Genomic DNA, 24,253 nt, shown 5'->3' on the forward strand with positions numbered 1-24,253 from the left:
GTCAGCCAGGCCCTGTAGGTCTCGCTGCACCCTCAGACCCCATCCACTCTCCCAGCTTTCTGACTTTCCCCTACTCTTCCCCCAGCTTACGATGCTGCCCCCGAGGGGTAACTGAGCTGCTCCCTTGTGGTCCCGAGGGCTCAGGGGACCTGGCTGAGGGTGCCGGCCTCCCAGGAGGCTCCCTGGGGCTGCTCAGCCAGAGAAGGCAGCAAAGCATGAGGGTCCCGGACTGGTGACCCCGGCTGGAGGCAACCGGGCAGGGCCCTGGTCTGGGGGCTGGAGGGTCCACGTCCCCCGGCTGGGGCAAAAGGCTGAATCAGTTGCTCATGTGACGACCCCACTGCCCACATGCCCAGAGGGTGGGACGGGGGATCCATGTTCCCACAAGGCGGCTGTGTCCACGGCAGGGGTCCCAGGGGCACAATTCCCCACTCGTCATTTCTCATTTATCAGTGAGGCCTCTGCTCTGGAGGCGAGGACTGGCCCCTACCCTGAAGGTCCCCCAGGGTCAGGCAGGCCTGGTGGGGGCTCGGGAAGCTGGGGAGTCCACGGCCCGTCAACCAGGGTGGCCACTGCTCAGCTGCAGCCTGTGGGGGCTGAGCAGGAAAGGGGGTCTAGGGGCCTCATTCTTCCCATTTTCCAAAGAAGAAATTTGTATTTTTATGAAAACATTTTCTGATTTTTAAATATTGGCAAGCCATTCAACTTAAATAAAATTTCAAAAATTACTGTGGCCTAGGGAGAAATCTGTGCAGGCTGGGGTATGGCCACAGGGCACAAGTGTGCTCGGGTGGGAGCTGGGCTGGCACTAGGAGGAACTTCTGGAGCCACAGTCTATTTTCATTTCATGTTGACGTGGCTCAGAGTGGCTGGGGCAGTGTCGGGGTAAGGAGGAGTGGAAGGGACCCTGTCTTGGGTGGAAGTACCCAGATGGTCAATTGGGGCAGCCGTCTCCCAGACTTACTGCCTAGCTGATGGCCCAAGCCAAGCGGGTATGTACATTCATGCAAATGTCATACATGTGTGCACATGTGGGACATGTGTTCCTGTATGCACATGTGTGTGCAAGGGTGTACCCCTGAGAGCATGTTTGCTTACTTAGACTCTGGTCCTGAAAATGGGAAGTTATTTCACACACTTAACCTTGGTGGGTGGACTGCTGGATTGGAAAGCCCCCTGAGTGGGGGGTGGGCAGCAGGCCATTGGAAAAGCCCCTCTGTTCCTGCCCCAGTCGCAGCCCCAGCCCTGAAGGAGCTCTGCTTAAGGCCTCTCTGGCACCTGCCTCCTGCTCTGCCCTCTAGGGCAGACATGCTGGGCTTGGGGGGTCTGTGGGGAAGGGAGGTGCTGGGAAAGGAGAGGAGGACAGAAGGGGTGAGCACAGCGAGTCCGCTGGAGCTTGGAGGCCACTTCCTGAGCAGAGGCCACTGGGCAACACCATATTTCCTTGCTGCCCTCCATCTCGTTGCACATTTTTGCTTGGTTCTTCTGTATACATACAACGTGGGGACAGAGGCTGCTTGTAAAACATTCAAACCAAACACAAAGAGTAAGTGTGCACAAGTCACCCCCAAGCTCCTTTCCAGAGTTAAACACAGTTACAAGCTTGGTGTGGCTCTTTCCCGACATTTTTCTATAAATGTACCTTCCTAAACATCCAGGTCTGTTACACAGATAGAGTTGCACTGCTCTTAAATGGCACCTGAGAGGCAATGGACACCAAGAGGAGGCTTATTTTATGCACCACCAATAAAGAAAAGAAATGACACTTATAACTGAGAAACTGTGAAAGACACATCCCGACACAGCAGTGTTAAATGTGAAATAAACCGATGACACGCACTACAGGGGCAAGGCTGTGACCTGTCTTTCTCATCCAGTCGTCTGTCTCGGAGAGCTTCCATGCCAGGACATACGGAGCTTGCACATGCTGTCCAGTGGCTGCTTAGATTGCTACTTTTTGGATGGACGTTTAGGTTGTTTGCAGTTTTTTTTGCTATTTCTCACAATTCTGCATTTTGCATATAAATCTCTATATCTTTTTTACCTTACCAGTATTTCTGTAGGATAGCTTGTACAAGTAGAACTTATGTATCAAAGTGCACACATCTTAAATTTTAACAGAAACTGTCAAATTGCCATCCCCTAAGGTTCCAGCTTCTATACCCCCCCTAGAGAGGATGTCCTGTTATTAGTGATCCTTTTCATTTTTGCCAATCTGATAAGTAAAGCAAAAGTATGCCATTTTAATTTGCATTTCCCTAATTGCTAAAGAGCGGAGCATGTTTTCACATAATTGATAAGATATTATTTTGCCTATTCATATTCTTGTCCATTTTCCCACTACATTTTCTTTTTTCTTAATACATTTTTAGGAATTCTTCATATAATATGGATAATAACAATTGTTATAAACTTTGTAAATATTTACCTTCAATTCCTTGCATAAAAGAATGGCTCTTGGTCATTGTCTAACATGTTTTGTTCACTGAGCAAACAGAACCATTCCTGTTACTTGGGCTTTGTGGCGATGATGACACTTCATACTTCTTCCGGGAAACAGGTGACGTTTCAAAACGCGCTCCACACAGCCAGGTTCCTTCCAGAATTCTGGGCTGGAAGCGCCGTCTACACCTTCTACTCCGGGGCCGGGCAGTGGAGGCGGCGCCGGCTGCAGTCTGCGGCGCGACCAGCAGGGGTCGCTGTGCAGGCGGCGGCGGCCGGGCGCTGAGCGGGGCGCGGGAGTTTCACACTGCTGAGGTCACGTGGCGGCCCCCTTCCTGCAAGTGCACCTGGCATCCAGGGCAATAGTATTAGCCAATAATTTTATTTTAAAAAAACCCCGGAAGGCTCAGGAGTGGCGCGAGAACGCCACACCTTACATGTGCCGTCGGGGAGCGGGCCGTGTCCAGCGTGTGTTCTTGCAAAGCGACGCTCCGCCTTCCCGGCTGGTGGCCGTGCAGAGGCGCGGCCGTGAGCCCGGTGTTCCTGCAGGGGCCGGGCATCTGCCACGCCGGCGCCGGCTCCTCTCCGCCCTGCCCAGGGCGGCCCCCTCCTCGGGCGGGTCCGGAAGGTTCCCGGGCACGGGGCCATCCCAGGGACCCCGCAGCGGGGGGCCGGGCTGGCAGAGGCCGGCATGACGAATGCAGTTTGCATTTGCCGGCGGCGTCTGGGCGCTCTTCGCTGTGGTTTCGGGTTTCTCCGAGGAAGCTGGCGCTCCTGGCAGCCGCTGGGCGGGCACTGAGATCCGCTCTCCTGGCTGGGGGGCTTGAGTCAGAGTCGGAGCACAGCTCCTTCCCTCTCCTTGGGGGTCACCGGAGCATGCATAGGACATTTGTCCAGGGTTGGGGGGATAATGTGAAACCCCCCGGCCAGGTGGGACGACCAAGGGATGTCCTGTCGGGGAAGGCCTCAAGTTTTGTGTCCAGGAGTGTTGGGGGATACAGAGGGAAGAGGGTGGGGTGGGTGTGGGAGGAGGGCTGTTGACAAGGTCCCTTTGCAGAGGGAGGGGTCCACCTGGCTGGTACGGAAGGAGACGCAGCCATGGGGGGGGTCTACCAGGGTCTGCGTTGGCTGTGGGGATCCTGACCTCCCCCAGTCGGGGTCCCTGTGGCCGGTGCCTGTGCAAGGACGGCCGAGGATTCCCCTCCCTGGGCAGTGAGCAGCTGGAGGGTGGCGACCCTTAGGATGCACAGTCCTGCCAACATCACCTCCGGTCCTCAGGGATGAGTTCTTCCCGCATCCCGGGAGTCTCTTCTCATCCTTGCAGCACTGCCAAGAAGCAGGTGCTGGTATAACCTCCACTGCACATGGGGATACGGAGGCCCAGAAAGGGGCGGCCGCTTGCCCAAGGCCACCCAGCCGGTAAGTGGTAGAGACGGAGTTTGAACCCAGGTGTGGGGATGCCAAGAGCCTTTGCTCTGGTTTTCCTTCTTCTCTCCTCCTCCTCTTCCTCCTTTTTGTTTTTAACTTTGCTTTTATGTCTTTATTGAGGTATAATTCACATACCATAAAATTCACTCATTTTAATGATTTGTACAATTCAATGACTTTTAGTACTTTTACAGAGTTGTGCAACCAGCCCTATCATCCAATTTTAGAACATTTCCATCATCCCTGTAAGATCTCTCGTGCCCATACGGGGTCACTTCTGTTCCTGCCACCAGCCCCTGACAGCACTAATCGACTTTCCATCTCTGTGGATTTGCTTTCCTGGACGTATAAATGGAATTGTATAGCATGTGGCCTTGTTGTCTGGCCTCTTTCACTTCACATGTTTCTGATGTTCATCCGTGGTGCAGCATATATCAGTGTACCCTTTTGCCTTTTTTTAATTAAAAAATTTTTATTGTAGTATCATCTATGCAACATAAAATTTCCCATTTTAACCACTTTCATGTATACAACTCAGTGATATTAATTACATTCACAATGTTGTGCAACTATCACCACCATCCATTACCAAAATTAAAAAAAAAAATTTAACCTACCTTTTTTAATTTTCAAAATGCAAAAAAGGAGAGAACAGAATAATGAACTTTCCTGTATCTAGCACCCAACTTTCTTATCAGCACAAGATGAATTTTGTTCGTCTATGCCTCACCTACTCCCACCCCATTTCAGTTTTTCAGGTAAATCCCAGACATCATAGCATTTCATTCATAAATACTTCAGTATGCAGCTCTAAAACATAAGGATTCTTCTTGTTTTAAATAAACCTAACCACTAAACCAATATCTCAACTAAAATGCTAACTAATTTCTTAGTATATCAGCTGTCATGCCAGTGTTTAATTTCCCTGATGTGTGGTTGATGTCTGTCTGTGGTGGTCTGAGCCGGGTTCTGCCTGAGGGGGTGGGATTGGGACCCCCTGCTCTCCTGTCCCCAGCGCACCTGCTGTCAGCCCTGGCTCTGAGGCTGAGGCTTGCTGTCTCCAGTCGATTCCGAACGACTCGCGATTCTAGCCCCTTCCACAGGCACGGGGATATCAGAAGCCCCTTTCTTCTCTTGCCTCACTCGCCTTGGTCGCCCCCTTCCCTGGACATGCCCTGAGTGGTCCCAGGAGCCCCGCGGCGGCAGTGGGGATGGCTGGCTCGGGCAGGTGGGGCTGGGGCAGGTGTGTCCTTACCTGAGGTCGCAGTCCCGTTGTCCTCTGGCGCGGTGGTCCCGTTGCCCTTGAGCGCTCTGGCAAGCGGCACGCTAAATCCCGCCAGTAGCAGGGGGCACAGGGGCTCCATGGCAGACCTGCAAGAGGCAGGGACAGGCTCAGCGGGGTCACCCACGGCCCGGCCACGGGAGAGGTGTGGAGGACACGGAGGCCCCTCTGGGAGACACACAGGGTGGGCTGGGGATGGGGGAGGGGCCGGGGAGTCTTTTGTGCATTGTTTTGTCAATCTGAGTTAGGGAGAGACGACTTTCTACAAATGCTGGCACGATATATAACTGCATTTGCAAAATAATTTCAACTTAAATCAAGTTAGGTTAGTAACACCACAAACCATCCCGCTGTTCAGGTTAATTTTTCTTTTATTGGGGTGTGGAGAGATGGGGGGGTGGTGTCAAACAAGGGCTTGGAGGTGCCCAGAGAGGAGAAACTGTGAAAATACCATGAGATAAGATTCGGAGACCCTGGAAGACGTCTATGCCCTGCTCCTCCCAGCTGCCAGCTAGTTAGTGCCAACACCATCTTAACCAGCAGAACGTTTTATGGTGCCCCATGAGACTCGAGTGTGGTGAGATGACTGATGAACTGGAGGCTCAGAGAGTTCAGTTAAGTCGCCCGGGGTTGCACAGCCAGTGGGTTGTATGTGTGGCCTCGCCCATCTGCCCGGTCCGAGCTCTGCCATCTCCGTGGCCACATTTGCCTCCGACAGCCCACCCCCAATTTTGTTCTCACAGGCCTTGGCTCCTGACCTGGGCTACGGCCACACGTTCCGACCTGCCCCCGCGCCAGGCTCTCCCTGTTCCAGCCTTTCCATGAGCCGGAGCCAAATAACAGTTCTAAAGTACAGCTCTGAGCTCCAAGCTCCGAAGATGCTCACTAAGATGGTAAGGATGGTTAAGAGCTGCCTGATCTTGCAAGCTTCCTCTGAGCTAAGAACTTCGCCTGCCATTTCCTTACCATCTGCTGGAACCATCACAGCACCGGAGGTAGAGGACACCTCAGATACATACAAGGATGGCCCCAAGGCTGGGACTGGCTCAGCCTGGCAATTTACTGGTCAGGAAGGGCAGAGCTGGACTTGAATCCACGTGCTCTCGTTCCAGACCCAGCTGCCCGTCCCCTTGCCCCACCAGTGATTGGCTCTGGGTGGCTTAGTCTGATATTCTAGACCCTTTATGGCCCTAGATGCTAATCCCACCTCCCCTCCAAGCCCCTGGCCCCTGGCCAAATTGTCTTCCTTGTTGTAACCAGTGTGAGCCCTGCCTGCCAGTCTCGCCTGTCGGGCCCGTCTCCCGCTGCCCTGGAAACCCTAAACCTGCTTCGAGACTCCGCCCACTGGGGGCTGCTGTTCCCTGCTTCCCTCGCCCCCATGCATGCCGCCCAGCTCCAGAACCTTCCGCCTAGCCTCCCCGCGATTGTGCTCCCTGTGAGTCCCAGGAGGCCAGGAGCTTGCTCAGCTCACCTCTGACGGTGCCAGGCAGGCACCTTGAGGAGGAAGGTGAGAATGTGCTGGGGCATGGGCTGTCCTGGGGCACAGGCAGCCTGCCAAGGCCCCCTGCCCCTCCCTGGGAAAAGCCTCTGTCAGGCAGGAGGCCTGTGGACAGTCATCTTGGACCCCACATGTGCTCCCTGTTGCCATACACCTTAGATCATCAGTCAGGAGGGCCAGAAGCCCCTGCCAGCGGTCTACTGGCTGCCAAGTGAAGGTGGGCAGTGGTCCTTGCCAGTGAGGGGGGGGTCCCTCCACCCCCCACACTTCCCACCCCTCCCCCATCGAACCCCGTCAAGGTCAGCCTTGGGTGCCCAGTCCCCACCCACAGCCCTTTCCTCCGAGAGGCCTCCCTCCCTCAGAAATGTGAATGGACCCAACTTCTGAACCAAGGTTAAGAGACGCTCATTCCTCGGTTCCTCGCACAATGAATGCTAGTGCTTGTAAACAGAGAAGACATCTGAAAGAGTGTGACGATCCTAACCGTCCTTCCAGCACTGTGGAAAGGAAACCCCTACAAGCACACTATGATAATCAGCCCAGAACAGCTACGAGAGGGACAATCAGTGCATTCACTTCTTTTCTCTTTTTTGTTTCCAAAGTATCCATTTTAGATTTATACACATGCACACACAAAATAGCACCGACCACATGCTGAATCCTTTCTGTGGATGTTGTCCTCATGTAACCCAAAAGGCTGAGAAGCCGAGTCTCCCTGAGGGTAAGGAATGGCCCAGGTCTCGTAGGAGGAAGTGGAGGGGCCAGGATTAGATCCCAGGACCACTGGCGTGAAAAACCCACCCCCCTCTCCAAGCTGCAATGTTCCTTCCACGATGGGAAGCTCTGCACACGCTGCCCTTTTTAAAAATCTCTTAAATGCTGCCACAGTACACTTCAAATGTTCGAGTAAATTGCAGAGTAATTGACTGGGAAGTATTAATTGGTTTACTAAAACTCCAGGGATGCAGAATCCCTAGTTGAAACTTGCCTTAATTTGACAAGCTGCCCATCCAAATGTTAAATGCCCCAGGAGGAGGCAGGAGCCCTTGAGAAGACAAAGGTCGTTTCTCCTCCCTGACGCCGGACACCGTGAGGTCCCCAAGCGCCCAGTGGAGCGCAGGTGAGTTTCCCGGTACGACCAGCAGAGGGCACTGGGGTTTGCTGACCTCAAGACCGGTCCCTACTCCAAGCTCCTTTTAGTGCAGCGCTTTCACTGCCAGGCTGGTAACAATTCCCAGTGCCGGCCACTGGCCTGCAGAGAGCTCACACAAGCTATCTGGCACGCACAGACCCGAATCAGCACAAAAATGATGCTCACGGTAGTCATTAAATCGAAGTCAGTTATTAAGGATTTGTACCTAATCAGTACTTGTGCCCTTGCCAAATGTCAAGTACCAAGAGGCATAAGCTAAGTGTGAGGTGGGAGCTCCAGAGCAGAAATGATCAAAATAGTTTATTTCCAGCAGTCACCTTTGATTTTCCTCCCCGCAAAAGCCACCCAGCTCCTAGTGTGATCGGCATTCTGCCTTTGCATTCCATTTGGTGGCTTTTTAATACTCTTCAGTGGGTGACAATTTTGCATCAGGCAGCCTGCTTGGTCCTGGGGAAAGTAAAGATAATGCAGTCCTGCCCTGGCCTAAAGGAGCTCCACCCCAGCTGGAAGGACAGGTAGAAGGACAGCCAACCACCAGCTGTAATCCCCGGTGATTCAACCCCGAGAAAGTCCAGCCAGCCTGCCCTGGATACAAAGTGCTGAGCGAGCGTCAGAGTGGAAGAGCAGAGAGAGGGACACACGCAGAGGGACAGAGGCGTGGGGGAAGCTCAGGCGTGCCCTTTTGGCCAGACAGTTCACAGTTCAGCTCAGTGGATCTTCTGGTGAATGAAGCAAGAAGAGATGAGGTAGGGGGAAAGAGGGGGTCAAGGTGAGAAGGTTTGTGAAGGTCTGTGAAGGAGTGTGGCTTGGGATTAAAGGCTCAATTTTCATCAATGACTGCTCTATTAGAATCACTCAGGTGCACTATGGAAAAACGTCAACTCCTGGGCCCAGCTCCACATGTCTGAAATCCAGATATATAGGGAGCCCTGGGTTTTACATAGACCAAAGTTTGAATACGTTGGCTATGAGCAATGAGCCATCATTAAAGTTTCCAGAGGCATCACTGGAAGCCTGTCACTGGAAGCCCATTGTTGTGGTGGTTTCGAGCTATGTATACTCCAGAAAAACATGTCCTTAAATTTAATCCTTTCCTGTGGGAGTGAACCCATTGTAAGTAGGACCTTTGGATGAGCTTATTTCAGTTAAGGTAATGGCCCACCTCAATCAGGATGGATCTTAATCCTATTACTGGAGTCCCTTATAAGCAGAATGAAATTCAGACAGACAGAGGGAAAGCCACAGGAAGCAGGAGGCTGGACATCCACAGAACCTGGAAGAGAAAGGAGAGGCCGGGAGAGGTCGCCATGTGCATTGCCATGTGGTGGAGGACCCCAGGAGCAAGGATCTCCAGCAGCCAGCTCCAGAACGCCAGTCTTCAGGAAGAAAGCATCGCCTTGATGATGCCTTGATTTGGACTTCTAGCCTTAAAACTGTAAGCCAATAAATTCTTATTATCTAAGGCAACCCACTGCACGGTATTTACTTTAGCAATGAGGAAACGAAAACACCCATCATTGGAAGCCTGTCATCAGCTACGTACATGTGTCAGTCTCTGCGTCTCCAGGTGTGGTCCAGGAGCATGGACATCACCTAGCCCTGCCACGTAGGAACCCTGGGTGGTTCCAGTGCACGTCTGGATTTGAGATATGCTGCTCTAAGCAACAGATAAGCCAGGGGCAATGGGACAATGCATTTGAGAGAGATTTCAAAGGCAGAATCCGTAAGAATGATAACCAGTCTCATCAGATGAGTGATGAGTGAGGTGTCAAAGAGACTGGGATTTCCAGCTTGTGAGAGAGACTGGTGGGAGGTGACATCACTCACTCACTGAAGCAGGGGGCACAAGACAGCTGCCCCTGTAGCCCAAGAGGGTAGTGTCTTCTTTATGCAGCATAAACCCCAGTACTCATGTGGTTGAAACACAGTTTCTTTCCTCACAATTAAAAAAGAACAACAAACAAACAAACAAACAAAAAACCAGACATTGTTCCCTCACAAAGAGGCTCATTTGATTTCCCACCAACCAGGAACCCAGAAGGAGGCATTCCCGAGCCTTCGTGGTTGCCTGGCTGACGGTCTATGTCTGCAGAGGTGGGGAAGGCACACCTGGGAAGCAGGCCCCACACCACGGCATCTTCAGGAGAAAGCAAAGAAGGAAGGCAGGGGATATTTTGCCACGGTGGGGCTGTTGCAGAATGGAACAGGTGTGTCCCATGAAGTTCTGCTCACGTGAAGTTCAACCCCATCAGGAGTTTCTCTCCTCTGAAGGAGGAAGCTGGGAATGGTTTCCACTCACTCACTCACTCACTCATTCATCCATTCACACATTCACTCGACGAGCACTGAGTGAGTGCCTTCTATGTCCTTCTTTGCAGGCACTGAAGGAAGAATAGCAGAGGTCAACAGACAGGTTTCCTCTCCTCTCAGTCCAGCTGGGGAATCAGGGAGTGAATGAATTGCGGGACATTATCAGGGCCTGTGCAAGGGGACTGATGGAAAGCGTGTGACAGAAGCAATGGTGGGCTTCTGTAGAGTAGGCCCTCGGGGGTGGCCTTGGAGCTGAGACCTGGACAGCACACGGGGCAGCTGTGGGCAGGTTGGGGGAGAGCCTTCGGGGCAGAGAGAAAGGCTGGCCAGGGTCCTCGAGAGCAGTGGGCCAGAGAGGCCCGTGGACCGAGAGGGCCCAGAGGGTGAGGGTGTGGGGTGAGGAGTGGACCTAGCTGTGCAGCGGAGTGGGTGACAGGGCCTGTGTTTCAGGAGGTCGCTCTGGCTGATGGGCAGAGCCAGGATGTGGCGGCACGAGAGGGTAGCCATGGCGACCGATGGTGAGGGCTGGGTCCCGGGCGGGCTGTGGGGTGGGGGTGGACAGACATGCAGGGACTCAGCGCACGGGCTGCAGAGGTTGTTTCCGTGGTCGAGGATGGGCTGAATGGACAGGGAGGGAGAGCGGAGCCAGGACAGCCCCCATGTTTGCCAAGAGAGAGGGAACCGAAGGATTCGCAGGTTTGGGTGTGAGTGGACGAAGGATTCGCAGGTTTGGGTGTGAGTGGACGGATGCTTTGGGTGTTGACTTGGCCTTGTGAAATTCCAGATGCCTCATGTGGAAATGTCAAGGGCCCGAGGAGATAGGGAAGGCGAGATTTCTAAAGCAGGGGCTCAGCAGGAGACTAAGATCTACTCTCTTTGGAGAGCAGAAAAGGATGCTTAAAACAATGAAAGCTGTGTGCTTTTCTAAAATAGTTATTTATTGATTGGCAATTTGGTCTTGTTAAACTGGGAACCTCTAAAACAGTTCTTTTCAAAAACCAATTTTAGAAATTAAGAGAGAGCTTTCTAAAATCCAAATCAACGTGTCCATGTACATTATAGCAATATTTTAAAAATAAAACCTCTTTATAATGATTATTTGAAAAGAAAATGAGAATGGGGACAGAATAATTATCCACAGTGCATATTCATATGCTCTAATCAATTTCTTAGCCTTATCTGTTCCTAATATGTTTTACTCTTAATATATTTTTTCAGGATCTTTAGTACTTTAATATTTTTCATCAAATTGCTTGCAATCTTCAAATGAGCATTTTGTGAGCTCGCATCACTGAATTTGCTTTACTCCTGCCTTGCTTCTATGGGGTAAATTTCAATTCCTTTCTGTTAACCAGTTTTGTTTTCTATAATTATAATTCAATAAAAGTTCCAAAACCTGAGGTTGTTGTTTTGGTGCCCTGTTCACTGAGGACTTGTATTAAAGATTTCCAACTACTTTAGAATAAATGCAACCAACATTTGCGGCCCTTAAAGAAAAGTTCATCATCACTGTAGGCTACTTAAGTTGATTTACAAAGTAATTCTTCGAAGGCTGAAACTTTTCTAAAATCTGATTGATGACTGCATGCTACCAAGCTGAGTCATTTTAAAAAGTCAATGTAGATTTGTCACCATATATTTGTGGTTCACTTACTCTGTGTATGCATAAACTAATTGTAAATTTTGACATCTATCCCTTCTATTTCGATTGTTAGAATATCTAGCTTTTTGGATACAATTATAAATTATGTGTATATCAGAATCATTTCCAATGTAATGCATTTCTGCTCCAGAAGTTTTGTCAGTTGGTAAGAATACACACACACACACACACAATTACCACAAATGCGGAGCTTCACCAACTTTTATATTCACATTATCCCACAAAACAATTTTACCCCTGATGTTGAACTCTCTCATTGGATTTCCAAAGGTGTAAATAACTATATCAGGCATTCACCTTCGACCAAATGACCTTCCAAACTGGACTTTGATTCCATCTAATGGGTGAAAAAAAATAGAACCACCATTGGAATTAAATGATTTTCTGTCTGGTGGTTTGTGAAGTTCTGCTTTTGGGAGCAGTCATGGCTGTCGCTTCACCTTCTGTGAACTGCACTATCAAAGTGGAATTAAAAATGAGCAGTTAATTGCTTCAAAGGACATTGTCAAAAGGGTGAAAATGCAGTTGACTCAATGGGAAAAAAAATTTGGAAACCACGTATCTGATTAGGGTTTGATATCCAGAATATACAAAGAAATCCTACAACTCAACAGTAAAAAGACAACCCAATTAAACAATGGGCAAGAGACATGAATAGGCATTTTTCCAAAGAGGAAATACGAACTGCCAAAAAGCACATGAAAAGATGCTCATCTTCACTAGCTATTAGGGAAATGCAAACCAAGATAGCATTTCATACCTCTAAGAATGGTTGCTAGTAAACAAACAGGAAACTACAAGCGTTGGAGAGGATGTGGAGAAATTGTTACATGTATTCACTGCTGGTGGGAATGTATAATGGTACAGCTGCTTTGGAAGACGATTTGGCAGTTCCTCAGGAAGCTAAGTACAGAATTGCCAATTGATCCTGCAGTCCTGCTACTTGTTACATACCCAGAAGATCTAAAAGTAGGGACACGAACAGACATTTGCACACTGATGTTCATAGTGGCATTGTTCACAATTGCCAAAAGATGGAAACAAACCAAGTGTCTATCAGCTGATGAATGGATAAACAAAATGTGGACTATTTTTCAGCAGTAAGAAGGAATGAAGTCCTGAAGCATGAAACAACACGGATGAACCATGAGGACATTATGTTGAATGAAATAAGTCAGACACAAAAGGACAAATATTGTATAATTTCACTAATATGAACTAATTATAATATGTAAACTCATAGACAAAATACAGAATATAGGTTACCAGGCGATAGAAAAAGGCTAGAGAATGGGGAGTGGTTGCTTAATGTGTATAGAATTGTTAACTAGGTTGAATTTAAACATTTGGAAATGGATAGAGGTGATAGTAGCATGTTATTGTGTGAATAATTAACAGTGCTGAATTGTGGGTGGATATGGCGGAAAGTGGAAGTTTAGCATCATGTATGTTACTAGAAGGAAAGCTAGAGGTTAAAACATAGGGCTTTGTAACAGTGAATCTTGTGGTGGGTGATGACTGTTTTTAACAGGACAAATTTTAAAATGTTCTTTCATGAATTAGAGCAAATGTACGTCACCATTACAAGGAATTAATAATGGAGTATAGGGGAAAATGCACCTATTGCAAACTATGGACTCTCTTTAACTGCAATACTTTAATATTCTTTTATCAACTGTAACAAAGGTACAACACCAATACTAGCAGTCAGTAATGGGGGGAGGGTTGGAGAAGGGATATGGGATGTTCTGGGTTTCCTTTTTTTTTTGGAGTAATGAACATATTCTAAAATTGATTGTGGTGATGGATGCACAATTACATGATGATATTGTGAGCAACTGATTGTACACTTTGGATGGATTGTATCGTGTGTGAATATATGTCAGTAAAATTGCATTGTAAAAAACGAGCAGTTAACTGGGGAGAATAGGCATGTGACTGAATGAAAAGCCAGGCTTTCACGAGGTGTGAAATGCTGCTTCTGTAGCTGCGAGTCTGTTCCCAGTCCTTGAACCCAGGGAGCTTAAAAAGGTTACTAAGTAGATGTTGATATTCTCTTAGCAAAGTTTTTTCTTCTGGTTTTTATGTGTTCAGTGTTATCGTTACAGACCCTGAGGCAATGGTTAAATATTGATATTTTCTGCTTTAGCATCAACTTTCTTAAGAACAGAAACTCAGGGCTTCATTTGCATTTTTAGTTTACTGGTGACATGGGTTTAATGCAAATTCAAAAAGTGTTACTGAAACCATTTAAATAAAGAGTTGTAGATGTCTACTGTACAACAAATGAAACAAGCATAGCAAGGGAGTTGGGAAAGTTCTCTGCACGTTCTATGGCAAACTTGGTCCACCTTGATTTCCTGCAAATGTTTCAAAAGCGCCTTCACCCTGCAATTGCTAATGTTTCCCGAGGACCCCGAAGACCGGTGGCATCTCACTGGCTGGGGTGAGTGGCCAGCAGGGACGCCAGGCTCAGATCCTTCTCACCACTTCCTGAGATGACAAGGAGCCCACACTCCCCTAAAGTGCCCCCTTTCCTTCCTGATCAGCAAGCTTCTGGATGTTGTCCTTAAAGAGAAGTGCTGACTGTTGGGAAGGGGTAGATGAGAGAGGATTTCATCACATGTCAAAAAGGCTTCTCTATGCACGTGCGTCACGACAAAGACGAGAGCACGGCGGGGGCTGGGAGGACACAGTGGACAGTCTGCAAAACCCGCCTGGACTACTTTAATGTGATATCATTTTATAATTACAATGTTTTAATTTGTCATTACTGAGTAGTAAAAACTATGGAACAAATATGAAAATGGGCAGACAATGGGACAACAAGCATCCAATGGAACCGTCTGGTCAAACGGGAAATAAGGTTGCGATTGAAGGATGTAGTAGGAGGAGGGGATCTGAGCCCCAAGACATCCCCATGGAGGTCTCCGGAATCAGGGTTATATGGCTGAGATCTCCTGCTGCCTCCCCTCAACAGCACACACCTCGAGGCGCCCCCTGTCCACTCTCTTCCACCTTTGCTGTCCTGAAGGTTCACACCTACGCCAGGTAAGGAGCGCGGCCGTGCTGGGGTCTGCCTGGTGGCTGGGCCCGCCCTTGCCTGACAGGGTCACCACAGAGCCCCAGCTCCCCCACAGGACCCGCCAGCGCTCATGGATAAGAGACGCACTCAACAGAGGACGGTCGGAGGCATCCATCGGGAGGTCAGTACGGGAGGGAACACCAAGCCCATGACACCCAAACAGGGAAAGAGCAGGGACCCCGAGCCCGGCCCCACCCATCCCGCTGGGGCTCAGCAGTAGGGGGTGAAATGACGGCAGAAAGTGTGGGGGAACACACAGCCCTGCAGCCACCTCTCTCCGTAAGAAGGTGCCCAACGCCGAGGCCTGCGCCCCTCCACTGGCCCCCCAGTCAGAAGAGTGGACAGCAGAAGAGAAGGTGGCCAGCTCCGTGGGAGCCCCAAGCTCCGCTGTATCCGCCCCGCTTGGAGCAGCCTTGGAGATGCCCAAAGATGAGGAGGAGGTGGACTGAACTGTTGTGGCTGGTTTGTGATAAACTTTGGCTTTCAAAGGGTTGAGTTTACTTGCTAGTTGAGTGAAACGCCACACACTTACAAATATTGGTTTGTTTCATTATTTGTTCATTTGTTCATTCATTCATTCATCCATCCATTCATTCAACTCAGCAAAAACTGAATGTTGATCGTTTGCCGGAGTCAGGAGAGACACCCAAACAAGACGAGCCCTGTCCTTGCCCCGCAGAGCTTGCAGCTCGGCAGGAGGGACAAAGAATTTACACACCAGGCAGCGGAGAGGTATCAGAACGGGGAAGTACGTGGTGTTGGAAGAACAGGTTCGCCCACCCCTGTCCAGAGGGGTCCGGAAGGCTGCCTGGGGGAGGCGGCGTCTCCTCTCAGGTAAGGAGCTGTCCAGTCAAAGAGGGGAGTACGGGGAGGAGGCAGAGGGGGCAGCAGGAGCTGACAGAGGCCTGCGGGGGACAGAGAACACGGCCCCATCAGGAAACAGACGAGATGCTCGGTGAATGCTTCTGGAGGAATTAATCACGAAGGAAATACGCCGTCATGGGGGGTTTCCTTCCTCCATCTTATCAGCCTGAGCTGTTTTCCAAAGACCCCAGCCACTGAGGCTGCAAATGGGCTGGGTCCAGCCCCTTCTCCCTGTCATGCTCTGTCTGTTTCTTTTTTTCTCTGCCTCTGTCTCTTTCTCTGATGCTCACTGACTCTTTTGCATTCTTTCTCTGTCTCGCTGTCTCTCTCTCCCCTCCCCCAGGTGAGGACCCCTAGCCTCTCTGAGCTTGCTCCCCGATTAGTAAGACAAGAGGACCCAATACGATAACAAATGTGGGTGAACCTTGTAAAGTCCTGGAATCAGGGTCATAAGGTCATAAGACATCCATGGGGATGTCTTGGGGCTCAGACCCCCTCCTCCTACTACATCCTTCAATCACAACCATATTTCCCACTGGTGATTGCAGCCAGGAGGCCCTGCTGTCTGCCACAGCGGTGCCGTGGGGATGCTTGGCACTCAGCAAAGCGACAGGAGCATTTACTGGGAGGAAGCTCTCTCTCCCCCACCTCCTCTGGGGAGGGGCCGGAGCTGGGAGGGAAGCTGGTGGGCGGTCGCCTGCACTTCCAAGAAGGGCCCCCAGTCCTGGAGCCTGGACCCTCACTCTGTGGCCATTGGCTGAGAAAGTCTGAGCCCAGCACTGTCTGTCTGTCCTTCAGGAAGGTCATGTCCTCCTGGGACTGTCAGGGTGGGGTGGAGTCGAGTGCCTCCCCTCCTCCCTGAAGGACAATTTGCCAGCAAATGACATTTAGGAACAGCTTGGATGGCTGTGACTATTGCCAGGCTGATGGGTTGATGGGCAGGGCCCACCAACATGGGCAGGTGGGCGGCCAGGATGCCAGGCAGCCCCAGCCCTGCTCCCGGGTGTGCCCAGGGGCATCCAGCCCGGCCTGCAGGGTCCTTGGGAAGCCCTTGCTCAGAGCGGGGCCCAGCCCAACAGGACACACATCATCCTTTCCTCCTCCTCCTCCTCTTTAACAGCTTGTTATTCAGCTGGAAAGCACACTGGGTACAACACACTCTCCCCATTCAGACACAGACTGCAGCTTTGGTTGGAATCTGGTCTTATCCAAGAGAAATGCATTGTGACATCTTAAGTGCTAAGTCCCATGCAGGAACAGCATCTGGTGTCTCTGGACACTGGCTCCATGGCCTGCGGGTGTCCATCCATCTGCAGTCACCCCGGGAAGGGAGCGCACCCTCAGCAGGTAGTGGGAAGGCCCCAGACCAGCCACTCTGCTCCTCTGTGGTGCTGAGGCCCACTCTGGACCTGGCTCCCACCAGGAACTCCACAGACACTGGTGGATAATGCCGGGGTCCTGGTGTCCTGGCCTCACTCAAGTGTTAGAGGAAGGCAGCAATTTGGGAAACACCTATTGAATAAGGAACTAAGAACTCCTAGCCTGATGCTGGCCCAGAGAAACTCGGACACCTGGTCGACCTCCACCTAAGTCGCTAGGTGGCTTTTGACGCCCATCACCATGTGACAATTCAAATGAAACCCTGCCAGGCTCCAAGTTAGGAGCTGAAGAGAAAAGGGTAAAAATGCCCACGTCTCGTTTCTGCTCTCACCAAATTTGAAATCACATGGTCAGACTGCAGGTAAATAACCACAGAATGTGATATGTGGGACAAAAAGAAAAGGAAAGTGGATGCAAATTCCAGCGGGTGATTGTGATGGGGCAGGAGGGAAGCCCGTTTCCTCTACTGAACATCACACTAAGGATGTCCACCTGCTCCCTTCTGGAAGGTGCTAAGAACAACATATGGGACACAGGGTGGTGCAGCTCAGCACGCTCTAGAAACCCGAGGCTTCAGGTCATCAGTGTCCGGGCCCTCTGCCTCCTGGTTTCCAAAGCAGAGGGAGGCTCCCCGGGCCCCCAGGAAAAGCGGGGTGCTTGGCGTGCAGCAGATATGGCCCCATCCCTGGATCCTCGTCCCTCCTCCCCATGCCCCACAGCTGCAGGCAAGCACCCACTCCTCTGGTATGATGGGGTCTCTCTCTGTCCCTTTTCAGGGGAGGACAAGCAAAAAGACAACGACCAGCCACCACTCCCTTTCAGGCTCTCTGGGGCCCCTTGAAGCCCACCCATGCACTGAGAAATGACATGAGTCGAGTGTGGAAGGAACGCCTCAAATCCTTCCAAAATGGCGCCCCTGCCTGGCTTTCCACCTGTCATGCCCAGGCACAAACTGCCCCACATGTTTCTGGGTGAGGAAGGAAAGCGAAGGCCAGGGGCGAGCAAACCCTTTTATCCATTGGCTGACGCTGAGAGCCGAATGCCAGCCAGTCTCAACCAGGAAGGTTACACCCCAGCGAAGAAATGGTCCCAGAACCCAGTCAGGGTTGCCGGGTGTCCTGCTTCCCGTGGGGTGCAGGTCAGCAGGTGGTTGAAATCAGGGGTGCCGGGCATCTGCCCACACTGCAGGCCACCACCCAGACAGAGGCGGCCGAGAGCGCGTGGCACTGGGAGGAGGACAGGAACAGCCCAGGCCCTGAGCGTGCGCCGGCCACCGCAGCTGCTGCCCCGGGGAGCACCGAGGGGAGGAAATCATCGCTGATAACACAGCCAAGCCTTCCAAGGCGCCGGGCGCTGTGCTCAGCCTCCTAGCCCAGGAAGGAGGTGCCATCCTGCACCAGACCGACCGACAAGGAAACCAGGGTGGGGGCTGACCCCCCAAGTGCTGGTCCCTAAGACAATTGTGCCCACTTTCAATAAAATCAGGACAGTATTACACATATGGTAAGATTATTGATTTTTTAAAATACATTGAGGCAGTAAACAAATTCAAACAGAAAAGATGGGTTTTCATAGCAAATGAAAAAAACATCTAGACCTTTTTCAAGTTTCAAGCATGAAGATACTTCTTAGATGGATGAAAGATTTAAAAAAAAAAAAGCCCCAAGCAGTGCAATTTGTAAACTCAGCATGTTCCAGATGTATCCATAGGGATCCTACCTTTTGTGAGAAGGCTCTGCTTGTTAAAAAGGGAAAGTTGCAAAGGGTGTGCTTTTCACCTGAGTTGGTGAAGGTCAGAAATTAGTTGCTTTTGAACAAAGGTACATGTTTAGATGTAAAACCACCGACACATCGTTAAAAGGAGCTGATGAAGAAGCCCTGGGTGAGGGGAGAGAGAGAGAGGGAGAGAGAATAAACGGGGAGGAAAGACGCCAGGAGCACGGCTCGCAGGTGTCCCCGCACTGGGCCCTGAACTCGTGGGCAGGGCCCGCACTGCCCCATGTCCCCGGGTGCCCGGGTGAGGGACTGGTGCGCAGACGGTGTGAGTCGACTCTGGGGAATGGGTGGGCTGTCTCCTTCTCCCCGGGGGCAGATCGAGGGCAGAAGGAGGGTGGTCCTGGCTGACATTCGGCTGACGGCCACCCTAAAGGGCATGGGCCCCTTGGCCTTGGGAGGGAGGACATGAGGTTAGACATGGACCGGACTGCCTGCTGGGCCAGTTCAGGGTCCCTGTGACCACGGTCCTTCTCCATATACACATCACCCCATGTACACAGGCCGCCCCACATATATACCCCTACATACACAGGCCCCCTCCCATGTACACTCCCCCAAGTACACAGGCCCCTGTATACACTTGTCCCCACATGTGCACACCCCCCCATATATGTTCCCCGTCCACATACACTCCTCCCCACCCCCATACGTGGCCCACTCCATGTGTTCAGAGATACCCAAGGCCTGGGGGAGCAGACATGCCCTGGGAAAGGGGGTGGCCCAGGAGGCTGGCTGGGAGCTGGTGGAGGGCGGGTTCTCTGAACTTCTGCATCAGATCTTGACGGGAATGACCAGCCCATGTCCAAGGCTCTGCTGATAGGCTGGCCCCAAAACCCAGGATGGGCAGAGGAGGCCCTGGCTTTGGGGAGCTGGTGGAATGGACAGCACGGCTGCAGCCCTGTGCGTTACCAGGTAGGACAAGAAGCAGAACTGGCCCTGGGAGGGTCCTAAATGCACCACAGCGAGGCACCGAGGGACACCTGTCACACCCACCAGACTTGGTGTGTGGCCTGCTGGTCACAGCTGTCATGGCTTGGGAACCATCTTCAGATGACCCAGGCCAGGCCAGGCCTGTTGGCGTGCAGCTCTGCGGCCACCCCAGGTGCTGATAGAGGGCTCATCTCCTGGAAGCAAATGCTGGGGTGTCCACTGATGACCACAGACAGCCGTCTTGCCAAGCGACAAGGCCACGCTCATCAGTGAACGCCTGGGTTTACTGGCAGCTCCCACTCGGGCTGGGAACCGGGGACACTGATCATCATGAAGTCGGGTCAGAAACATAAATCTGGTGGTGACAATTTAGAAAAATGTGCCAGTCCTCTTTCATCAAGAAACTATGCATAATAAATAAAATGACTTTTCAGAGAATTACATTTTTGTTTTGCAGTTTCACTATCATTATACAATTACCAAGTGACAGTTTTTCTTAAACGAGAGACGAGATGACAATTATCTTTGTAAGTTGGAGATGATTGCATTATACATAAAAAACCGGGTGTGACAAAACTGTGAGATAAACTAAGAACATTTTATATCCTAAAAAGTCTCACTGGGGCATCAAAGAATAGCCCCCAAACAAGGCAATTTGAGTTCAGACAGGTGCCCTCCCTGACTCTCTCTCCCGCCATTGCACCTGCCAGGGCCAGGGCAGGTGAGCTGCTTTCTCTGGCCGCCAAATCCCTGCCCCGGAGGAAGCCCCTTGATGAGGCAGAAAAGGAGCCCATGGGGGATCGAGTGGGCACCTGTGTCCACGGGGCGGACTCCAGTGCCCGGGAAGTCAAACCCATGCTGGTCCAGTGTTGCTGAGAAGCTCTTTGGTATGTGTGCTCACCATCTACCATCTGTGGATTTTAAGTAAAGGAGCTCACCCTCAATAACATGGGGGCCTCATCCAGCCAGCCACAGACCTAATTAACAAGAACAGAGGTTTCCCAGAGAAGGACTCCTCTCTGATCCTGCAGCCTGCAGGCCTGCCCTAGGGATTTCAGACCTGCCGGCTGGTCGGTAAACCAAATCCATAAAAGAAACCTCTCTATGTCTCTGTCTCCGAATCTACCCACCCACCTACCTACCTGCCCCCCCTCTCCCTCCCTCTCTCGTCTCTATCCATCTACCCATCCTCCCACCCATCCCCTAATGGTTCTACTGCTCTAGAGAACCTGACTGATACAGGGTCTTTTGGTTCTTGATTTTGCTTTCCTTCAAAATGGGAAGTATTAAATCTTTTCTGGTAAAGCTTTAAAGTTTATTCTGGAAGCACAATGTTGTAAATGAAAGTAACAGCACTGAATTGTATATTTGAATGTGGTTAAAAGGGGAAATTTTAGATTGTATACATATCACTAGAATGAAAACTTAAAATATAACATAGAATTGGGCAACACAAACCATGAACCCTAATGGGAACCATGTATGGTTAGAATACTAGTCTTTCACCAATTGTAACAAAGATGCCACGCTATTGCAAGGTGTTAATAATAGGGTGAATATGGGAACTCTGTATTTTGCATGATTTTCCTGTAAATCTACAACTTCTCCCACAACAACAAAAAAAAGCTTTTCTGGAAATGCAGCTGTTGGGCCTTCCTCCGATGGCGCCGAGGACTAACGTTCACCACGGGCATCCTGGGCCCTTCTTGGGGCGTCTTGGCTGAACCCCTAATGATGGCAGACAGTGCAGAGGGTCGGCACATTCCTCAAAGCCTCCGCGATGGCAGAGCCACCGTGCACTCGCTCAGAACTCCTCACGCCCTCCCCAGCGCGCCCACCGTCCAGCCCTGCCCCATCTGGAAGCAGCCGCCCTGTGGGTGGGCGCGGGTGGGCTTTCCCGTCCTCCCAGGACCCCGTGCAGCCCGGAGGTGCCTGGTGGCCCGCGGCTCTCCCACAGGTGTTCAAACCCATCCGAGTCGCCTTCCGGCTTCCAGGGCACCGGCTTTCGGAATTTATTTAGTCAGGTTTTAAAATGCTGACAGGACAAAGTGACCACAGGAGTCTACTCCCAGGGATCCGGGGTCCACCAGCACACTGAAGTGAAGGCCCATAACACCCTTTGGAGAGAATTTCTGTAAAAATATGACAGTCTTGTAAGAACGCCAACTGAGCGTCTTTGTAGGCGAGGTGACAGTGACGACTGGATCTTTATAAACGCATCCTACTTGGCCACCTCTCAGCTAAGTGACTTTTGCTCTGCAGCGAGAGGGACTTTCTCAGTTCAGCGATCACAGAGCCAGCGTGGGGAGCTCCAGGTTTTAGGGGGATGTCTTTCCCCGTGAGTGTAAAAATGGTAAGGTCCTCCGGATTACTTGTGTCCACTACTCTGAGTCCCACGAGTGGATTCAGCCCCTTGTCTTCACTCCCTGCACTCTGAGAAACCTCCCTCACTTGCTGTTTGGACTGGCTTGTTGCAGAGTCTAAAGGCAGGTGTCTTTTTTGCTGAGGGGCTCCATTCTCTAGGGCAGCGCAGCCCAGGCGGGGAAGCTCGGAGGGGGCAGGGCAGGTTGCTGAGCATCTGGGGCCCTGGAGGAGTGGGTGGGGGGAGCAGCACAGCCCCCCCACCCCAAGCAGAGCCCCCCTCCCATCTCTAGGAGGAGCCAGCAGAGGTCAGAGGGCAGACGGGGCCTGTGGATAAGGCGTGGGTGCAGGGCAGCATTGTGGGGTGTAGGGCCTGCCCACCCCGGGGCCTGGCATAGTCCACCCCCCTGGGGTCCCACTTCTCCTAGGGTGGCCCCAGAGACACTCAACAACTCGGGTCTCTTTGAAAAGCCATAGACTGAATCAGCAGCTGGGACTACCTGGGTTGGGTCACAATTTTGGAGGTTCACTCAGGTCTAGAAGCTTCCCAAGGGCTGCGTCTCTCCCTTCCCTTCCTCCCTCACTCCCCCCTTCCAGGAAGGGGCTCCTGCTTGTCCCTAAAAGGTGGAAAATGACTCCATGTGAGCAATCCAAGGCAGGAGCCCTTCCTCCTGGGTGGGGTGGGCCTTGGCTCCCCTCGCTGCCCGTGGGCACCAGCCTCTAGAGGGACAGGCCATGGTGCAGGTGAATGTGGGCAGTGATAGTCTTCCCCTCCCTGGTGATGCAGAGCCAGCCCTGCCTTGGCCCCGAGATCCTCGGGTGCACCTGGGATGGTGCAGAGGCGCCTGACACATTTGCAGCTGCAAAGGCCCCAGAACGTCCTTGGGGCCACACTGGGCAGTGGCCGAGGTGGAAGCTGTGGTCACTGGAACCCCCTGCTGCCCGAAGCCGCGTCTCTGAGGCACGTGCCCATCTTCCTCGGCAGGACCACAGCCTCCTCGCCTCCCTCTCCGGGTCCCCACCAGCTGTCCGCATGAGCTTCCCAGAGTGCAGGGTGGCCGCATCAGAGAAGAGTCCCACTGCCCACAGCTGTCATGCCAGCCTTCCCTTCCTATCGACCATGTCCCCTGCCACGTGCGCCTGGCAGCCTGCAATGCCTCCCCTCTTCCCCAGCTCTGTAGGAGTTCAAATGCCCCCTCCATGCAGCCTTCAGACCTCCCCACACACACTTATTCTAACCTCCCCTACCCCCAGCACTCCCCCCTCTCTCCCAGCAGCTCCTGCCCATCACCTGGGGGACAAGGGGCCATGTCCCTGGAGCCAGCACAGCCCGGCATGCAGCAGGTGGACACGTCACCGTGGCTCAGATGAGTGGATGGGATGCAGATCTGCACCAGGGTCTTGTGGGGGTCTCAGGAGGCCATACCGGTGGGTCTAGCCCTTGGCAGAAGTGAGAACCCTCTGTGAGTCTCAAAGAGCCTGGCCAGGCCTCACTCAGTTCTGCTCGGCACACGCGTGTCCTCCTCCGTCCCTTCTGATGTCCCGTGTTCGGTGCTGCCGCAAGTCCTTCCAGGCACGTCACATCTCCCAACTGCCCACGAGGGCTTCCCACTCGTTAGCACCTCATGCTCCCCAAACCTGCCTGTCCCGTCCCAGCGATCGGGGCTTACCGGGTCCACGGTGCCCAGTCCCAGCTCTGGTTTGTGCTCAGGTATTGGCTGGCTGCCCTCCCCAGGCTGCATGTGACCACCACGGAGGCCTTCCTCAGTTTATCCTGAGGGTCGGCCAGCTCAGGCCCAGGATGTCAGCCGCAGGAGAGCTGGTGGCCCCTGCAGCCTGGACACTAGGATCCCCACGCTAGCCCCGGGCCCTGGGCTGACAAGGGCCGATGGGGGCTGGGCAGTGTCCCGAGGGGAGCGTTATTTCGGCATCTCTGCACCCCACTTGAACAGCTGCAACAGAGGATAAACTGGGGCACAGGTTGGCGGAAAGATCAAGAAGGAGCAGCATCTTCCCAGCACTGCGAGCAGGGCCCGGGCCAGCCACCGTTGGACACGCAGCTCCTGCAGGACACCTGTCCC

At 52.0% G+C, this 24,253-nt stretch overlaps 1 protein-coding gene across 3 annotated transcripts in view; it reads right to left on the minus strand.

Moving 5' to 3' along the window:
- Positions 1-24,253, minus strand: part of PTPRE (protein tyrosine phosphatase receptor type E) — a 173,367-nt gene that overhangs the window by 37,417 nt on the left and 111,697 nt on the right. For all 3 annotated transcript variants that reach the window (XM_037803932.1, XM_037803930.1, XM_037803931.1), the window contains one exon: positions 5,126-5,241. In XM_037803932.1, the coding sequence (XP_037659860.1) occupies positions 5,126-5,234 (109 nt within the window). In that variant the 5' untranslated portion in view covers positions 5,235-5,241. The remainder of the gene's footprint in view (positions 1-5,125; positions 5,242-24,253) is intronic.

This window comes from Choloepus didactylus, chromosome 15, assembly GCF_015220235.1.
Source record: "Choloepus didactylus isolate mChoDid1 chromosome 15, mChoDid1.pri, whole genome shotgun sequence".
NCBI lineage: Eukaryota > Metazoa > Chordata > Mammalia > Pilosa > Megalonychidae > Choloepus > Choloepus didactylus.